This window comes from Semicossyphus pulcher, unplaced genomic scaffold, assembly GCF_022749685.1.
Source record: "Semicossyphus pulcher isolate SPU_LCO1_2020_fin unplaced genomic scaffold, fSemPul1.0.p SCAF_13, whole genome shotgun sequence".
Lineage (NCBI taxonomy): Eukaryota > Metazoa > Chordata > Actinopteri > Labriformes > Labridae > Semicossyphus > Semicossyphus pulcher.
In genome coordinates, this window is record NW_027211637.1 from 1967339 (window position 1) to 1983362 (window position 16024).

General features: G+C 40.4%; 1 protein-coding gene across 1 annotated transcript in view; it reads right to left on the reverse strand.

Annotated features, from left to right (window-relative positions):
* Positions 1-3827: 3827 nt before the first annotated feature.
* Positions 3828-16024, reverse strand: part of LOC138590378 (tumor necrosis factor receptor superfamily member 14-like) — a 51158-nt gene continuing 38961 nt past the window's right edge. The window contains exons 6-7 of the mRNA XM_069661007.1: positions 5894-5952; positions 3828-3904 (exon numbers count right to left, since the gene is read on the reverse strand). Coding sequence (XP_069517108.1) covers positions 3828-3904; positions 5894-5952 — 136 coding nt within the window. The remainder of the gene's footprint in view (positions 3905-5893; positions 5953-16024) is intronic.

Here is a 16024-nt window from a genome sequence, read left to right on the forward strand (position 1 = left end):
CATTTCCTCAGTCCTGTGAGGTGATATGATTTGTCAACCTTTTGGGGGAATATGGCTGCATTAAAACCATAGGCTGCAGAAACAGAAACTATTTGAAACAAAAAGAGGCTGAAAGATCAAAGAGGCATGACCACTTCCTGTATACAGTGTAAGGTAGGCGGGGCCAGTCTCAGCAGGCCGAGGGAACAAACACAGGCTGCAGGCGTCTTGTTCTTTGCTGGAACGGAAAAATAATCCATAAATAAAACTTGTGATGCTGATTTGGAAAATGGAGTTATTAATTTCTCTGTGTTGTTTGTTCCTAAAGTTTCTTCGTGGTTATTGTTCATTATTTATTCTGAGGACAAATCACCACTTCAGTGTTTAATGTTTAACCCTTTGCTTCATCTGTTGGTGGTCACAATGACAGGTCACTGTCAGTCCTCACAGAGACCTCTGGCTGTTAGAATCAGCTGACACTTTAATGTTTATCAGTGGGACTTACAACAATGATAGAAATCTATTCACTCTTCCATCTTAAATCATGTGCGCAGATATTTTTCCATGAATTCATAAACTTTAGTTTCACATCTCATAAAATGTAAAGATGGTCAGATTAAAGTTCAGCATGCTGCTGTTGGCTCTTTACAGTGGAGCAGGTCCATAATAACCTCTGTGTGTGTGCTGACAGGTGCTGGTTTGAGGATAAAGACGTCATGCACCAAGAAATCAGACACAGTTTGTGAAACACTGGAAGGATTTTACTGCACAGTCTCTGCAGAGGGCGGCTGTGCAGCAGCACAGAGACACAAGAGCTGCAGACCAGGACAACACATCAGTCAGAGCGGTTGGTGTTCATGTCTGATTAAGATTATTGGTGAAGTTTTCTCCTCACAGCTGCAGGTGGTGATTTCTGACGTCTGCAGCAGGAAAGAAGCACCAAAATAAATCTGTGCTAAAGATTAGTGCGGAGAAATTCATGGTTTCAAACATGAAGCTGGTTAGTTATTAAAAAGTGCATCTAGAGTCATATAAATATAATTTAAAGAGATTAAGTTGCAAAGAAAAACTAAACCTAAGATTCTACATTAGCTCCATGTTGGTTTTTCTTTGGCTCCGTTCAGTTAAAAATTCCTCCTGAGAAACGATGTGAAAATGAGCAGAGTTTGTGTTCTCTGTTGAGAAGGTGAAAAGAAATAACAGTCAGTGTGAAAGTGAACAAAAACCCTGATTTTATCTTGCATGAAGTACAACCCAAACAGGTCTGACCTGTCTATCCTTAAAACCAGTGGCGGCTGGTGAAAAATATTCTAGGTGTGGCTGTGCTGTGCCATACTCAGTTTTTAACAACCATCCCACTATGACAGTTTTAAAAAGTAAAGACGGGGAGCAAAATAGTGCATTAAATGGCTACATCCAGCTAGCCAAGCCTTTCTGGTGTACCAGTTGGGAGAAAATCCTCTGGTGTAGGTTTTACCTTTTTCACTCGCTTGTTGGTTGATTTTAGTATCTGGCTGATCCGGTCCAGTTTCTTTAATCCCTAATTTTTCACTTAAACTTCTCCTCTCGAACAGATTTTGAAGAGGAGAGTGTACAGAGTTGTTTGCGGTGTCAGCGTCCATCATTGTCATTTCCATCACTCATAGACTGATCAGACTTCAACCACCGAGACTAACCGAATTTACCCGAACCTCCGGGGATTATTTTCAATGACGCTGATTGGCCAAATTCACGTTCATATGCGCGTATCTTGCCCCAGCAACAGTCCCTGATTGGCTACTCGTCTCTGCTTTAGGGGCGCTGGAAAAAGCGCCCCTAAAGCAGAGATGACACACACTCTCCAATAGGGAGGCCGGCGCCCTAGCGCCCTCTATTGGCCAGCCGCCACTGCTTAAAACACAGGAGAGGTGGACTGAGAGCCGGAGGAGACTGAATGACGTTTAACAAACTGCTCCTGTCTCCCTCCCTCCTCTCACTTTGTTCCCCTTCATGCTGTGACCTCTCTCTGTCTCTGGCAGTAATAATAATATCTATAATAAAAACAGGCTGATATATGCCTGATGTTGAGAAGGTGTCATCATGTTGTTCATCCAGCAGGGGGCGCTCTGGCTCTGATATTCCCTCTCTGTAAACACATCTTTAATCTGTGAGTTTCTCCCCTTTAAACTGATTTGGTCTCAAAAATCTTTTATCAGTAGGGCTGTGATTTCTAAAGAGCTTTTTAATGCAATTTGTGTTTAAAGAAAAATCCTATAAAACCAGACAGGGCGGATAAATGTGGAGTAAAGACCATTAAATATCAGAAATATTCTCACGTTGATCATTTTTTTTGTGTTCTGATGCTGAACAAAAAGAGACTGTAGGGAAGCAAAATGTTTCAGACAAACTAAACTTTTAAGTCGTTTGCATTCAGTGACTCAGTGAACTTCTTTATTCTCACTTCTTCCCTGATTACTGTGTCCAGCTGTGCTGCGGCGCTCTTTACTTCCTGTTGAACACGACGACCTGTCACCTTTTTAGTCAAACACACGATAAATCCACATCAGACACTTTTAAGATTCAAGAAAGAGACTTTTATTGATGCAGTGATATTTAAACACAGAGTGGACTCAGAGAGAGAAACACAGAGTGAAGAGAAGCATCAGAAAAACATTCAGAACAACAAAAACAAAGTGATATTAAAGTCTGTTCCTCACAAGAACTCAGTGACGGCTCGCTGCTCTGTTACACAACAGGTAAAAATCCTTCATTTCAAATAAGACATTTAATTTAACGTCCTCTCTTCCTCCGCGCTGTGTTTCTGATCATGCTTCAGTGTTTATGTCGTCTGTGTTTGCTGTTCATGCCTTTGTTTCTCTTTTCTTGCAGCACGTTTCCCTTCAGACTTTATGTGTTTTGGTTTCTGCATGGTTTCTGTTTCTGCTGCTGTTTTCCTCTGATGGAAGAGCTTCAGGCCGCTGGAGCACGTTTGCCCGTGTCGGCCTCTGTACAAATGTGCAGACTCAGGTTTGAACTGATTTGAATTTGGGGTCAAAGGTCAAAGATTGCTGTGACCTCTCAAATATGATATAAACTTCAACTCAACTGGTTGATGATATTTGCAGCATAATATTACATCATATAATATTTTAATAACTTGTAAACCACAGCAGCAGAGAGGATATATTTATAGATGCTGTTCTTGGTGTGGACGGCTCTTAAGGCTGGATTTTAAAGCTGCTATTTACAGAAGCCCTGAGCGAACATGCCTCGTACATTTCATTTCGTTTTCCCGTGATAACGACTCATATCAGTTGTTTCCTGGAGGTCACCGTAACGTCAGATGATCATAACTCGTATCACCAATCGAACATAGAAACAGGCTGAACTTCCCTCATCAGTGTGGGCGATGGCAGCATGGCATGTCCTGCTCTGTAATTATAGAAGAAAATAAAAACAATCCCAGGTACCTTTTCAGCGCTGTAGCCAGGCTGACAGAGAGTCACAGCTCCATTGAGCCATGTTTTCCTATAGCCCTCAGCAGTGATGATTTCATGAGCTTCTTTAATGACAAAATCCTAAAGATTAGAGACTCTGTAACCTGCTGCCCTTAACTGGTGCAGATGTATCTTTGGAAACTGCTCAAAAACCTGATGTTTACACTGTTTGTCTCCAATTGACCTTCCTGAGCTAAATTCTCTAATCACTCCGTCTAAACCATCGACCTGTCTTTTAGACCCGATTCCAACCAAGCTGCTGAAGGAAGTCTTTCCCTCAATCAGCACCTCTTTACTAGATATGATCAATATGTCTTTATCGACAGGCGATGTACCCCAGTCTTTTAAACTAGCTGTAATGAAACCTCTGCCCTAGATGGCATCATCCTGGCCTCCAGCACTACTGTTAGGAATCTGGGAGTTCTGTTTGATCAGGATATGTCCTTCATCTCCCACAGAAAACAAATATCAAGGACAGCCTTCTTTCACCGTCACAACAAACATCAGACACATCCTGTCTCAACACGATGCAGAAAAACTCGTCCATGCATTCGTTACTTCCAGGTTGGATTATTGTAACTCGTTACTATCAGGCTGCCCTAATAAGTCACTAAAAACTCTGCAGCTGGTACAAAATGCTGCAGCACGTGTGCTGACAAGAACGAGGAAGAGAGATCACATCTCTCCTGTATTAGCCTCTCTGCACTGGCTTCCTGTGAAATCTAGAATAGAATTTAAAATCCTTCTTCTTACTTACAAAGCTCTTAATGGTCAGGCACCATCATATCTGAAAGAGCTCATAGTGCCATATTACCCCTCTAGAACATTGCGCTCCCAGGATGCAGGCCTGCTTGTGGTACCTAAAGTCTCTAAGAGTAGTGTTGGAGGTAGAGCCTTCAATTACCAGGCCCCCCTCCTCTGGAACAATCTACCAGTCAGGGTCCGGGAGGCAGACACCCTCTCTTCTTTTAAGAGTTAAAACTTTCCTCTTTGACAAAGCTTATAGTTAGGGCTGGCTCAGGCTGGGACCAGCCCAGAGTTATGCTGCTATAGGTTTAGACTGCCGGGGGGATCTGACACACCAAGTCTCTCTCTCTCTCTCTCTCTCTCTCTCTCTCTCTGTCTGTCTGCCTCTCTCTCTCTCTCTCTCTCTCTCTCTCTCTTATATTAATGCAGCTCATTAACTCTGTGTCTTCTTGTCCCATTAACGTTACTAACCATATATCTTCCCGGGAGTTCTTGCGCTCCCTTGTCTCGTAGGTTCTTCTGCTGACCTGCTGTAAAGTGTCTTGAGATAACTCTGGTTATGATTTGGCGCTATACAAATAACATTTGATTTGAATCTGATTTAATATCACAGCGAGCAGCCTGTTGTTCTGTTTTCTACATCGACACTAAATGATCCGTTATCACGAGAGAACCAGCTTTGTTCTCTGGAGATAACCAGATAAAGAAGTCGAGATCTTCAGCAAACAACTGAAATGACTCGTCATCGTCTGTGTGAGACGTGACTGTGGTTCATGTGCTGCTGACACATTAAAGCTGCTGCAGAAGGTGAAAAACAAGAAAGCAAAAGAACAAGAAAATAAAAAGATGAATATAAAATAAGACTTTGTGTTTATAACAGACTGTTGAAGGACCCACTTTGTGTTTGTGTTTATAGTGTGTGTGTTTGTAGCATGAGTGACAACCTCAGCTGACGTCAGCTCAGCTTCATGGAGAGAAATGAAACAATTCTCTGCTTCACAAACACGAGAGCTGAACACTGAGTCTGCTGCACGACCTCTGCTTGACCTCTCTGATGGACCAATCACTGTGTGACGGTAAACTGTCTGCATGTTCAGGTTTGTTCTGTCACCTCCTGAGGAGAGAAGAGATTTATTTATAACAGGAACATTTTATAAAACCTGACAGAGTCAGTCAGTGAACATGTCAGAGGAACACTCTGCTGTCTCACCTGCTCTCTTCTGATACGTGCGAGATACCTCTGTTCATTTAAGAGAAATATTAATGAGTGAGTGACATCATTTAATCATTTCACTGTTAAATGGATTCAGTCAGTGAACATGTCAGAGGAACACTCTGCTGTCTCACCTGGTCTCTGATGATACGTCTGAGAATCCTCTGTTCCTTTAAGAGAAATATTAATGAGTGAGTGACATCATTTAATTATTTCACTGTTAAATGGATTGAGAGTAAAGAGAGAATAAAACATACCCGGTCTCTTCTCCCTGTAATAAAACATAAACAATGAATAAAAACTTGATGATGTCACAGACAGTATTATCTATCAAAACATGATCAAGTTTTTATTGACACAAAGAAAATCTTACTTTTGATTTGAAGTCTTTTTATGAGAGCCACGACAACTGCAATGAACAACAAAGTCCCAACAACACAAACTATCAGTGCTATCCCAGCTGTATTCAGTCCTCCACATTGAGCATCAGTTGAAACAGTTCCTGGTTCCAGCAGCTGTAGATACTTTAATCCACACCTGTAATGACAGATGGACATTTATTAGAGGAACACCTGTACGAGCTCATGAACTCATGAAGGTGTGTCCATGTCTGATGTGAAGCTTCACTCACTGTGTGTGTGGCCGACAAGATGTAAACGTCCCATCTGAAAATGTTCCACCTCCGCAGTCAGAGCAATCAGTGACTCTCTGTGACGTTCCTGCACACAGCACATTTATTAAAACCAGTTCAAATGAGATTTTAGACGTGATTTTGTCTCATAATTTTATCATTAGAAATAAAACTCACCTTTCTGTTTGATGTATTGTCCTGGTCTGCAGCGTGTGTTACTCCGTGCTGCTGCACAGCTGTCCTCTGCAGAGTCTGTGCAGTAAAATCCTTCCAGTGGTTCACAAACTGTGTCTGATGTTTGGGTACATGACGTCTTTATCCTCACACCAGAACCTGTCAGCACACACACAGAGGTTATTATGGACCTACTCGACCCATCAGCCAAACACACCTGGCAGATATCTTCTCTTCTATATAAGGTAAGGCTACATCTATAAGGAAGGTAAGGACGTAGAGCAGGGATGCTTTAGCTCAACTCAAATAGTTTCTCACAGGACAAAAAGTTCCTACAAAGTCAAACAGACGGAGACAAACTGAGCTGCTGTGAATGCAGCAAACATCTGAGCTATAACTCAGATCATTCACATTTAGTTGTGGAACCAAAACAGGCTCAAATGTTTCAGAATATTGACCCAAAAAACAGCTCCTCTCGTATCTGAACACTCGTTGGACAGAGAACACGGATCTTTGATTCAGGCAGTCACAGCGTTTAGCTCAGCAGCTGCTCTTTAGCTCTCTGTCTGTTTAACCTGCTTTGTTTGGTGTCGCTTAGTGTTCCACTCAGGTTTGAAAAATATTATAATAATATTATATTATATTATATTATATTATGTTATATTATCAGAAATGTACCTGCATCACAGTCTCTACAGAAGAAGCACTGCATACGGTCAGTAGGCTGGTTCATGAAGGTTCCCTCAGTGCAGGGCAGACAGGAGGTGTTACTGGACTCTGAGCTACAATCAGTTTGAACTTCACTTCCTGTTTAAAAAAAAGAGATATAAATATATTTTTTAAGTCATAAGCATATATAAATATATATATATATATATATATATATCCCTTTAATTTTCAGTTGGCTCTTACCAGGAGGACACTTGAGACAGCATCTATTTCCTATCTTATACTCAGATTGATCACATGTGAGAGCATGACCTCTGAAGACATTCAGCACGAGTAGCTGTGGAGAGGAGAGAAGAGAAGAGAAGAGGAGAGAAGAGGAGAGGAGAGGAGAGAGGAGAGGAGAGGAGAGGAGAGGAGAGGAGAGGAGAGGAGAGAGTTTGGTGTCAGTGAAACATGAACATCATCCCTCAGTGTGTCGATGAAAAACACCTTCAGTTCTTCAGTTTATTTCTGTGTTTTATTTTCTTTGAACTTTAGATGGAAAAGAAAAAGACAAAAAAATCTCTGTAATAATAAAATCTTTTACCAGCAGTGATGCAGCTGACCAAAGAGTCCCTCTGAACATCGTTGTATCGTCAGGATCACAGTTTTCATGAAGACGTCTTCTCACTGAGATCTGAGATGGAGAGAGACGTTGATCACGACACCACCTGGGAACAGAGAGAGAAAATATTCAATCACACTTTTTTATTTAAAACAGAACAACTAAACAGAATTAATTTGTTTATCAAATAAAGTTAAGTATCAGCCTTAACTAATGAGGATGATGACACTTAAGAGAAGCCACTTAAAGGGGTTTCATTATTAAAGGGTTCATATTACCTGAAGTAAACACAACGTGACGAGGAGGGGCAGTTATCTTCATCACTAAACAGATTCACCCCTTCATTTTATCAGGTCCAACGGTGTTAAAAACCTCTTTAAGAAAAACTCGAGGCTGTCATGTGGGATATGATTTCAGATAAAAATGGACACAGACTCAAAAGTGCTAAAATAACTGTGTCCTACGCGCATGTAGAATACGGTCTGGCTGGGTGATTTGTTGCCTAACATCCATAACTTTACTTGTAAATGAGATGAAAAACTTCTCACATATCTCTTGAGAGGTGTAGCCCAGGTAGTCAGGGCAGCCATTGTTTAGTCATTATATTTATTTAATTTGAATAAAGATCAGTTTAAAAGAGTTAAACGTCTCTAACAGACATGACTTAGAATAAATACCCGTATTTTAGCACCATCTGCTGGCGTAACTTGGTAAGGGACCTAGTGTTCAGGATAACCTCAAACTCAATGGACCCGTCGTTTCCCGGCTGGGAAAGACCCGGGTAATTATCGCCTCGGCTCTGATCGGCATTGATGGGCACATAAAACCTGTGTCATCGTGCTAATCTCCGCCCCCGTTCTGGCGCGATGCTATGCTCTGCCTGTAACTTCTGTGACTCCTCGTCATCTCAGCTCGAAATTCCGCCCGTCTCCGTCCGAGCAGCGCTCGAACTTTGTTCCAAATTTTACCGTGCTGAGTTTGATACACAGACTGAATGAGTAATAGATACAATAAAGACCTAACCATCGTAACATCGTCGCACGGTGACGCATCAGAAAGGGACCGAAAGCAGTATACTCCACTGGCAATGGGAAAGAGACAATCAGCATTTATAAGCGCCGCTTACCCACTTATAAAGCGGGTCTTCCCGGGTCTGAAAAACTCGCATCAACGTGTTAATTTCGGTTGGAAAAGGGTTTCTGACACAGGTCGAGGGAGTAGGACACATAGATGACAGATCGTTGAGCTAGTAGCCATCATGATAGGAACTGAAAAGTGAGATTAAGATTGATTAACTCAGAATAAACACAGACCACGCTGTGGTTTTATGTAGACAGATGAGAGAGTGAAACATTTGCAGCAGGGAGTGGACTTCTCTGTATCAGCGGCGGACATATTGATTTTCCGGTGAGTTAGCTACTAGCCAAAACTGCAATTTAGGCCCGCTAGTGTGTTAGTATTTATGTAACTGTGACTTGAAGATTGTTAAATAAAAACCCATCGGGATGAGATAAAAATATCATTTAAGTTGGAGTGATAAACAAAAAGCCTGTTTCCACTTTATTAAGTCGAATTTCAAATGTAGCCTCAGAGTGTGAGTAAACGTCCCTATTAAGCTCACGTAGCCGACCATATAAGCAACTTCTGAGTCATCATCATTTTGTGCTGTGTCATGTTTCTTCATATTAAGCTGTTTTTTTACCTACATGCCAGTTGTATTTTTAAGCCAATCAGATTTGCTGATCTTGAGTTAGGGACGTTTATTAATTATGGCCCAATCCCAATCTCCACACTCTCGGACTCACAGACTTTGAGGTGCGTTCCCGGTAAGTGCGTGAGGTTCTCTGATGCCGACTTTTCAGCGGTAAATTACGGACTTTCCGTGAGTCCGCATTTCTGCTGGCTTTCCTGTGGGACTTACCCAGGGTTCATAGCGAACTTGGTGACGTATACAAACGTGATAGTCCAGCCCCCCACTAAATGTAAACAAATGTTCGTACATTGAAGTCGTATTCAATAAAGTTTGACCAAAAAATGATAATAAATGTAAACAATGCGAGCATGGACGGGAACCGCAAATACATTTATCTGTAAACAATTAGATAACATGAAAGCCTTTCTGACTTTTGATAGTTTGTTAAATAAAGCTTATCTTATCTTAAATATGTAAACACTGTAAGACACACACACACACACACACACACACACACACACATGCTGCAGGTCGCCTTTTTTTCTTATTAGATTTAATGGCCCATCTGGTTTACAGGCAATGTGATGCCATGATTGTGCGACCCATTCCTCATTTTTATGCTGTTCTCAAACCCTCACAGACTCACGCACTGCACGCCTGACGCCATTAAAGTCCGTGAGTGTTCAGTGCTCAGGCTTCAGGGAGGAGATTGGGATTGGGTCAATGTGTGACATGTGCCGGCTGAGCTGAGAAGAAGCTGCAAAAAACACGTTGGTCCTGTGGGTACCCTCAGAAAAACACATATTAAAAGAAATATTAATATTGTTTTATTTTGAAATCAAAATATGAGTTTTAGCATGCTAGCTAACCAACAACATAGTGCTGCCATGCAGGAGCTACACAGAATGGTTCATTGCAATGACATAAAGCATGACAAGCATGTATAGTTTCCATTTGTGTATGCAGTTGATATTATTATAATTAAATGTTTATTAAATGTGTATTTTTATCTTAGTTGTTTTTTAAATTAACATCATCATCATCATCATCATCAGGTGGGTTAAATGGGACACGAGCAGAACAATCACACTGGTTGGGGTGGATGTAAATGAGTGTAGTTAATTACTTCTCTGTATGATCCATTTTAAATGTTTATGTTATGTTAGTCCACCATATATAGATTATTATTATTATTATTATTATTATTATTATTATTATTATATTCATAACATTGTTTATTTAAGGTCATGTAGGGAAGATAAAATATTCAGTCTTTATCCATAAAATCACTGATGTACCCTTTAAGCCCGGCTGACTGTGTTTCAATGGGGATGTTCTTCCTCTTGTTCAGCTCAGTTCCCTAATTCAGATCATTGGCCTCATTTTTAAATCTTTACTTTCAGATCAGTTTTAGCAAGATGACTGAAACCAGGAGAAACTAAACCTACACACAGCGTGAAGCAGTCTATTATGAGGTTAAGCAGGCCAGTTAGATTAAGCTGTGTTTACTAGCTATGTTAAAAATAACTATTCTTTAATTGCTATTGAGAGGTAAGAGATTACAGATTTGATAGATCAAGTTTGTATTGTTACATTTAAAATATGTAATTATTTATTTATCAGTAAATCATGAAGTGGGCTTATTGGGAACACACATGGGCTCATTCGGTACCCATTAAGCCCATTCCAGACTTTGGACAGGTTTCCTTAAATTAAATAATAAAAACATTAAAAAGTTGTATAAATGATCTAAACTTCATATGAGAGATAAATGTTTCATTTCATCTGCAATTTTATTTCTTAAATTGTGGCAATATATATATGTATATATATATATATATATATATACGTATATATTTGCATATATAATGTCTGCAAACAGGTTTTGGTGGGCTTAAAGGGACGATTACCCTAATACAGGTGGTAAGCTAACTAAGCTAGCAGGTAATATTTCATGATAACTGTTGTTATTTCTTTGGATCAAACGGACTGATTGTAAATGAGTCCATATTTCATTTTCAAGTAATTCATGGTTAAAATGTGACGTTATTAACGATGAATGTAGTTTAAAAAACGTGAATTGTAGTGAATGTTGAGAGTTCAAATGTTTACTAAATGAAAAGATTGACGAACAGATTAAAGTGGGTAAATTTGAGTGACTGTTCTGCACATTTGTGAGCTGTTGTTTTCTGATTCAGAGCCCAGCAGTTGAGGTACGAGTCCCCGCCATTCTACGGCCTCCTGCTCATCAGCTTCATATATTTCATCACATCCACATCCTGCATCTTCTTTTAACATCTCTGAGAAATCTGGATGGACAGTCATCTGTTCTAATGGTTGGGTAGGAACTCATACAAACACATGGAGACTGAGTCAAACAGAAAAAGGAGAAACTATTTCATATTGTGTTTTTGGTTTAATAAGAGACGGTTTTACTCTCCTGGGTGTAATTTGTTTAAAATTTGTTCTAAAAAGAGTTTTTTAAAAAAGGAATACACTAGAGGACAAGAGGTGGTGAATGTGAAACTAAATATCACGGGTTGTTGTTCAAATAAATAAACACTAAGAGGAAGAATAAACTAGACTAAAATAAAGAAGAATGAACAAACAATACAGTAAGTGTATAAAAAAGAAGAAGAAGCTGAAACATGGTCTTTTAAATCAACCGTAAAACCTTCCTGACAGCCAGGGTAAAGGGAGGGCATGCACGGGGAGACAGGAGGGGGGGGTTTGGCTGTGGCCGTGTTTGTGCGCAAGTAAAGTCACGTGCGTGGAGAGGAACGGACCGTTAATATCTGATTATGATCCTACCAAAACATGTTGTATCTTACACTGAAAACACGTTCCATCTATTATTTATTCAATCATTTATAAACCAATTATCAATCATCTGCAAACAAAAAAGCCAACAAACAACTTGGTAACGTTTTTAAAGAGAACTTTTTCTCAAAGATCTTTGAAATGTCTCCTGGTTTTCACTGTGAGCGCTTCTGTTAACTAAAAGATCAACACCCAAGATTCTTTAACTGACTTTAAGGAAGCAACGATCTGACTCGACTTCTCTCGACGAAGCTTTTTTATGTTCTTCAGGATTTCCTCTTCAGACCCGGACTCATTCCAGATATCTTGTCACATAAACTGACACCGTCACAGTGCATGTTAATTTATAATAACGAGTATGACATAAAAAAACGTGACTTCAGACTTAAAAGAGAAACTCTGAGCGTTTCACAACTATTGTATGTTCTGCAACCGAATATCCAGAACATTTCTGACACATATCACACTCAGACTGTTTCAGCTTTTAAACAACAACGACTGACTCCAACAGTGTTTCATATTTACTGTGATTCTATTTACAGAAAAACTCAAGACAAAGACGAGTACGCACCTTGTTACTCGGAGGCTGACCACAGGAGTGACTTTAGTTTCTTTTTGAAAGGAAAGATCCTTTCACAACAAAAGCTGGCCAATCAGAACATTTTTCTGGTTTTACGTCATTTCAACTGGAGTGGAGGGAAAAATTAATAAAGACACTGTTTAACGAAGGAATTTATACGTGTCATAAGTTGTTACATTCATTTCCTGTTTTCAGCAGGTTTTAACAGAGCATTTATGGAACTGGTAATAATATGCTATAATATGATATGATACATAAAATAGGATATATTATAATATAATATAGATGATATCACACCGAACAGAAGTCACAGATGTACATGTATATTCTAGTTTCCAGGCAGTAGCACACAAAAGGCCAAAGAGTGAACAGTGCAAAGATAATACGTCCAGGTCAGTGTTTGTAGGTTTGTGCAGATGTGTTGTACAGTCTGACTGCAGCAGGTAAGAAAGACCTCCTGTGTCTCTCTGTGGAACAGCGAGGGTGGAGGAATCTGTGGCTGAAGTTTCTCCTCAGATTATCCAGCATGTTCCAGAGGGCGGGAGTCATTGTCCATAACGGTGAACTGTATCTCCAGTATTCTGGCCTCGACCACCTCTTCCAGTCTGACCATCTGCAGGCCCACAGCAGACTCAGCCTTCTTCATCAGTTTCTTCAGTCTGTTGGCGTCCTTTGTTGTGATGCTGAACCCCAGCACACAGCAAAGAAGATCGGGCTCGTAACAACAGACTGATAAACATGAGGAGCATTTCGCTGCAGACGTTAAAGAACCTGAGCCTCGTCAGGAAGTGAAGCTGACTCAGGCCCCTCCCATACACAGCGTCCGTGTTGGTGGACCACCCCAGTCTATCATCCAGGTGCACACCCAGGTACCTGTAGGACCTGACGATCTCCACGTCGTTCCCACTGATGCAGACTGGAGAAAGAGAGGTCTTCTTTTTGTCTGAGGTCCATCTCCTTTGTTTCCCACATTCAGCTGCAGGTGATTTTCCACACACCACCTCACAAACTGCTGCAGCGGTGCATAAATATGACACATGGTTGGTTGAAGGATTCATTTTCTGAAGGTGACCTGAAGAAGACACCTGTCCTGTCCCTGTGTTAAAGCTTTAATACGTGTTACATTTTTAGTTTGAAATGCTGCATATTGATGTATTTTCATTATTTTTGCAGAGTTTGATGATAAGTGAACAAATCAGCATGCTTTTATTGTGAAGGTGGGCATGGTGAAACCTGAAACTTCTGTCTGTCAAATTCTTCTAAACAAGAGGCTGCGACCACTTCCTGTATACAGTGTGAGGTAGGCGGGGCCAGTCTCAGCAGGCCGAGGGGAACAAACACAGTCTGCAGGCTTCTTTCTTCTTTTTGCTGGAACGGAAAAATAATCCATAAATAAAAATTGTGATTCTGATGTGGAAAATGGAGTTTTTATTTTCTCTGTGTTATGTGTTCCTAAAGTTTCTTAGTGGTTTTAGTTTCAGATTTCAGATCACTTTTGTATCCTTTTCAAAGTTGCTTGGACGCTCAACAAGTAGCTGGTTTAAAATGAGTCAAAAATCGTTCAGTGTGTGCAGGCACATCTGACAAGCTTATTGCCAGATATACTAACCCCTTCGAGAGTACCGGGTCACATTCTTATTTGTCTCGTCTTCCCTGTCTTTGTGTGGTGATCTGCTCAATAATTTGAACCCATCAGTGACATGAACTATGGACGACATTTCACCTATAAAAACAAAACAGATTCTGGTCAAATTAAAGCACCTTGGCTGAATATGGAAAGAGTGAGGATGTTACAATGTTACAATTTCATGTAGCAGACGCTTTTGTTCAAAGCGACGCACATCTGAGAGTTAATACAACACAAGCAACGATGGGGACAGGAGGGAACGAAGTCAGCAAGAGCCTACAAACAGCTTCAGTATGATCAGACACCGGTGCTGACAGGCAGTGTATAGGGTGTTTTTTAAAAAATGTTTTCATAGTAATCAGCATCAGCAACATCAACAAGATCAGTATAGTCATCATCATCATCATGAAAATCCTAGTCAACATAAACTACATCCTCAATGTCTTCAAGGTCAGAGGTGTTCATAAAGAGCTGGGTCTTTAGCTTCTTCTTAAAGGTGAAAGGGACTCTGCGGACCGACTGGAGTTTGGTAGCTCGTTCCACCACCGGGGGGCGACAGAGGAGAAGAGTCTAGTTAGAGACATAGGGCCCTGTTGTGATCACTCGCTTTCTAAAATCTCTTCACTGGCTCCCAGTAAAACAAACATTACGATTTTGAAATACTTGTCATTGTTTTTAAATCTATGCACGGCTTAGCTGCTTCCTACATTGGTCACTGAATACACACTGAACAGATCCCTTAGATCATCCAGTAACGGTCTCCTCATTACACCTAATTAACTCTAAATCTGCTCATGGCGCCTTCGGTCATTATGGTCCTACTGTGTGGAATTCTCTACCAGTTGAATTATGATTGACTAAAACTGTGCCTTCTTTTAAAAGTAGACTTAAAACTCAAAAGCTTTTCACCAGGTTTGAAGTAGACTCGTTGGGAAGGGTTCGGGTGTTTGTGTTTGGTTGATCGTGTGTCTGCTGATTGTTGCCGGTTTGTGTCATGTGGGTGGGTCTCGAGTGGGGTGTGCCGGGTTTTCCATTGTCTGTGCTTTTTGTATCTGTTTTCTGTGCATAGTGTCTTTTTGTTTTATTTTCCTGTTTTATATGCTTGTCATGTATGATTTTGACCTGTTTTTAATCTTAAGCACATTGAGTCCGTGCCTTTCGTATGAAATGTGCTCTATAAATAAACTTGATTTGATTTGATATGAATGTTTTAATCTACCCTTTGCTTCAGATCTCTGGCTGTTAGAATCAGCTGACACTTTAATGTGTAATTTCTTTAAACAATAATAAGACTTTTGTTTTTTCAGTGGGACTTGCAGTAATGTTAGAAATCAAATGTCATTCTGTGTACGAGTGACCAACCTCTTAAATCTTAAATCATGTGTGCAGATTTTTTTACATTAATTCAGAAAATTTAAAGATGGTCAGATTAAAGTTCAGCATGTTGCTGTTAGTTCATTAAACACAGTCAAAGTGGAGTAGGTCCATAATAACCTCTGTGTGTGTGCTGACAGGTTCTAGTGTGAGGATAAAGACGTCATGCACCAAGAAATCAGACAGTTTGTGAAACACTGGAAGGATTTTACTGCACAGTCTCTGCAGAGGGCGGCTGTGCAGCAGCACAGAGACACAAGAGCTGCAGACCAGGACAACACATCAGTCAGAGCGGTTGGTGTTCATGTCTGATTAAGATTATTGGTGAAGTTTAAGTTCAGGGGAACTTTCTCCTCACAGCTGCAGGAGTTGATTTCTGACGTCTGCAGCAGGAAAGAAGCACCAAAATAAATCTGTGCAAGAAGACATTCAACTAA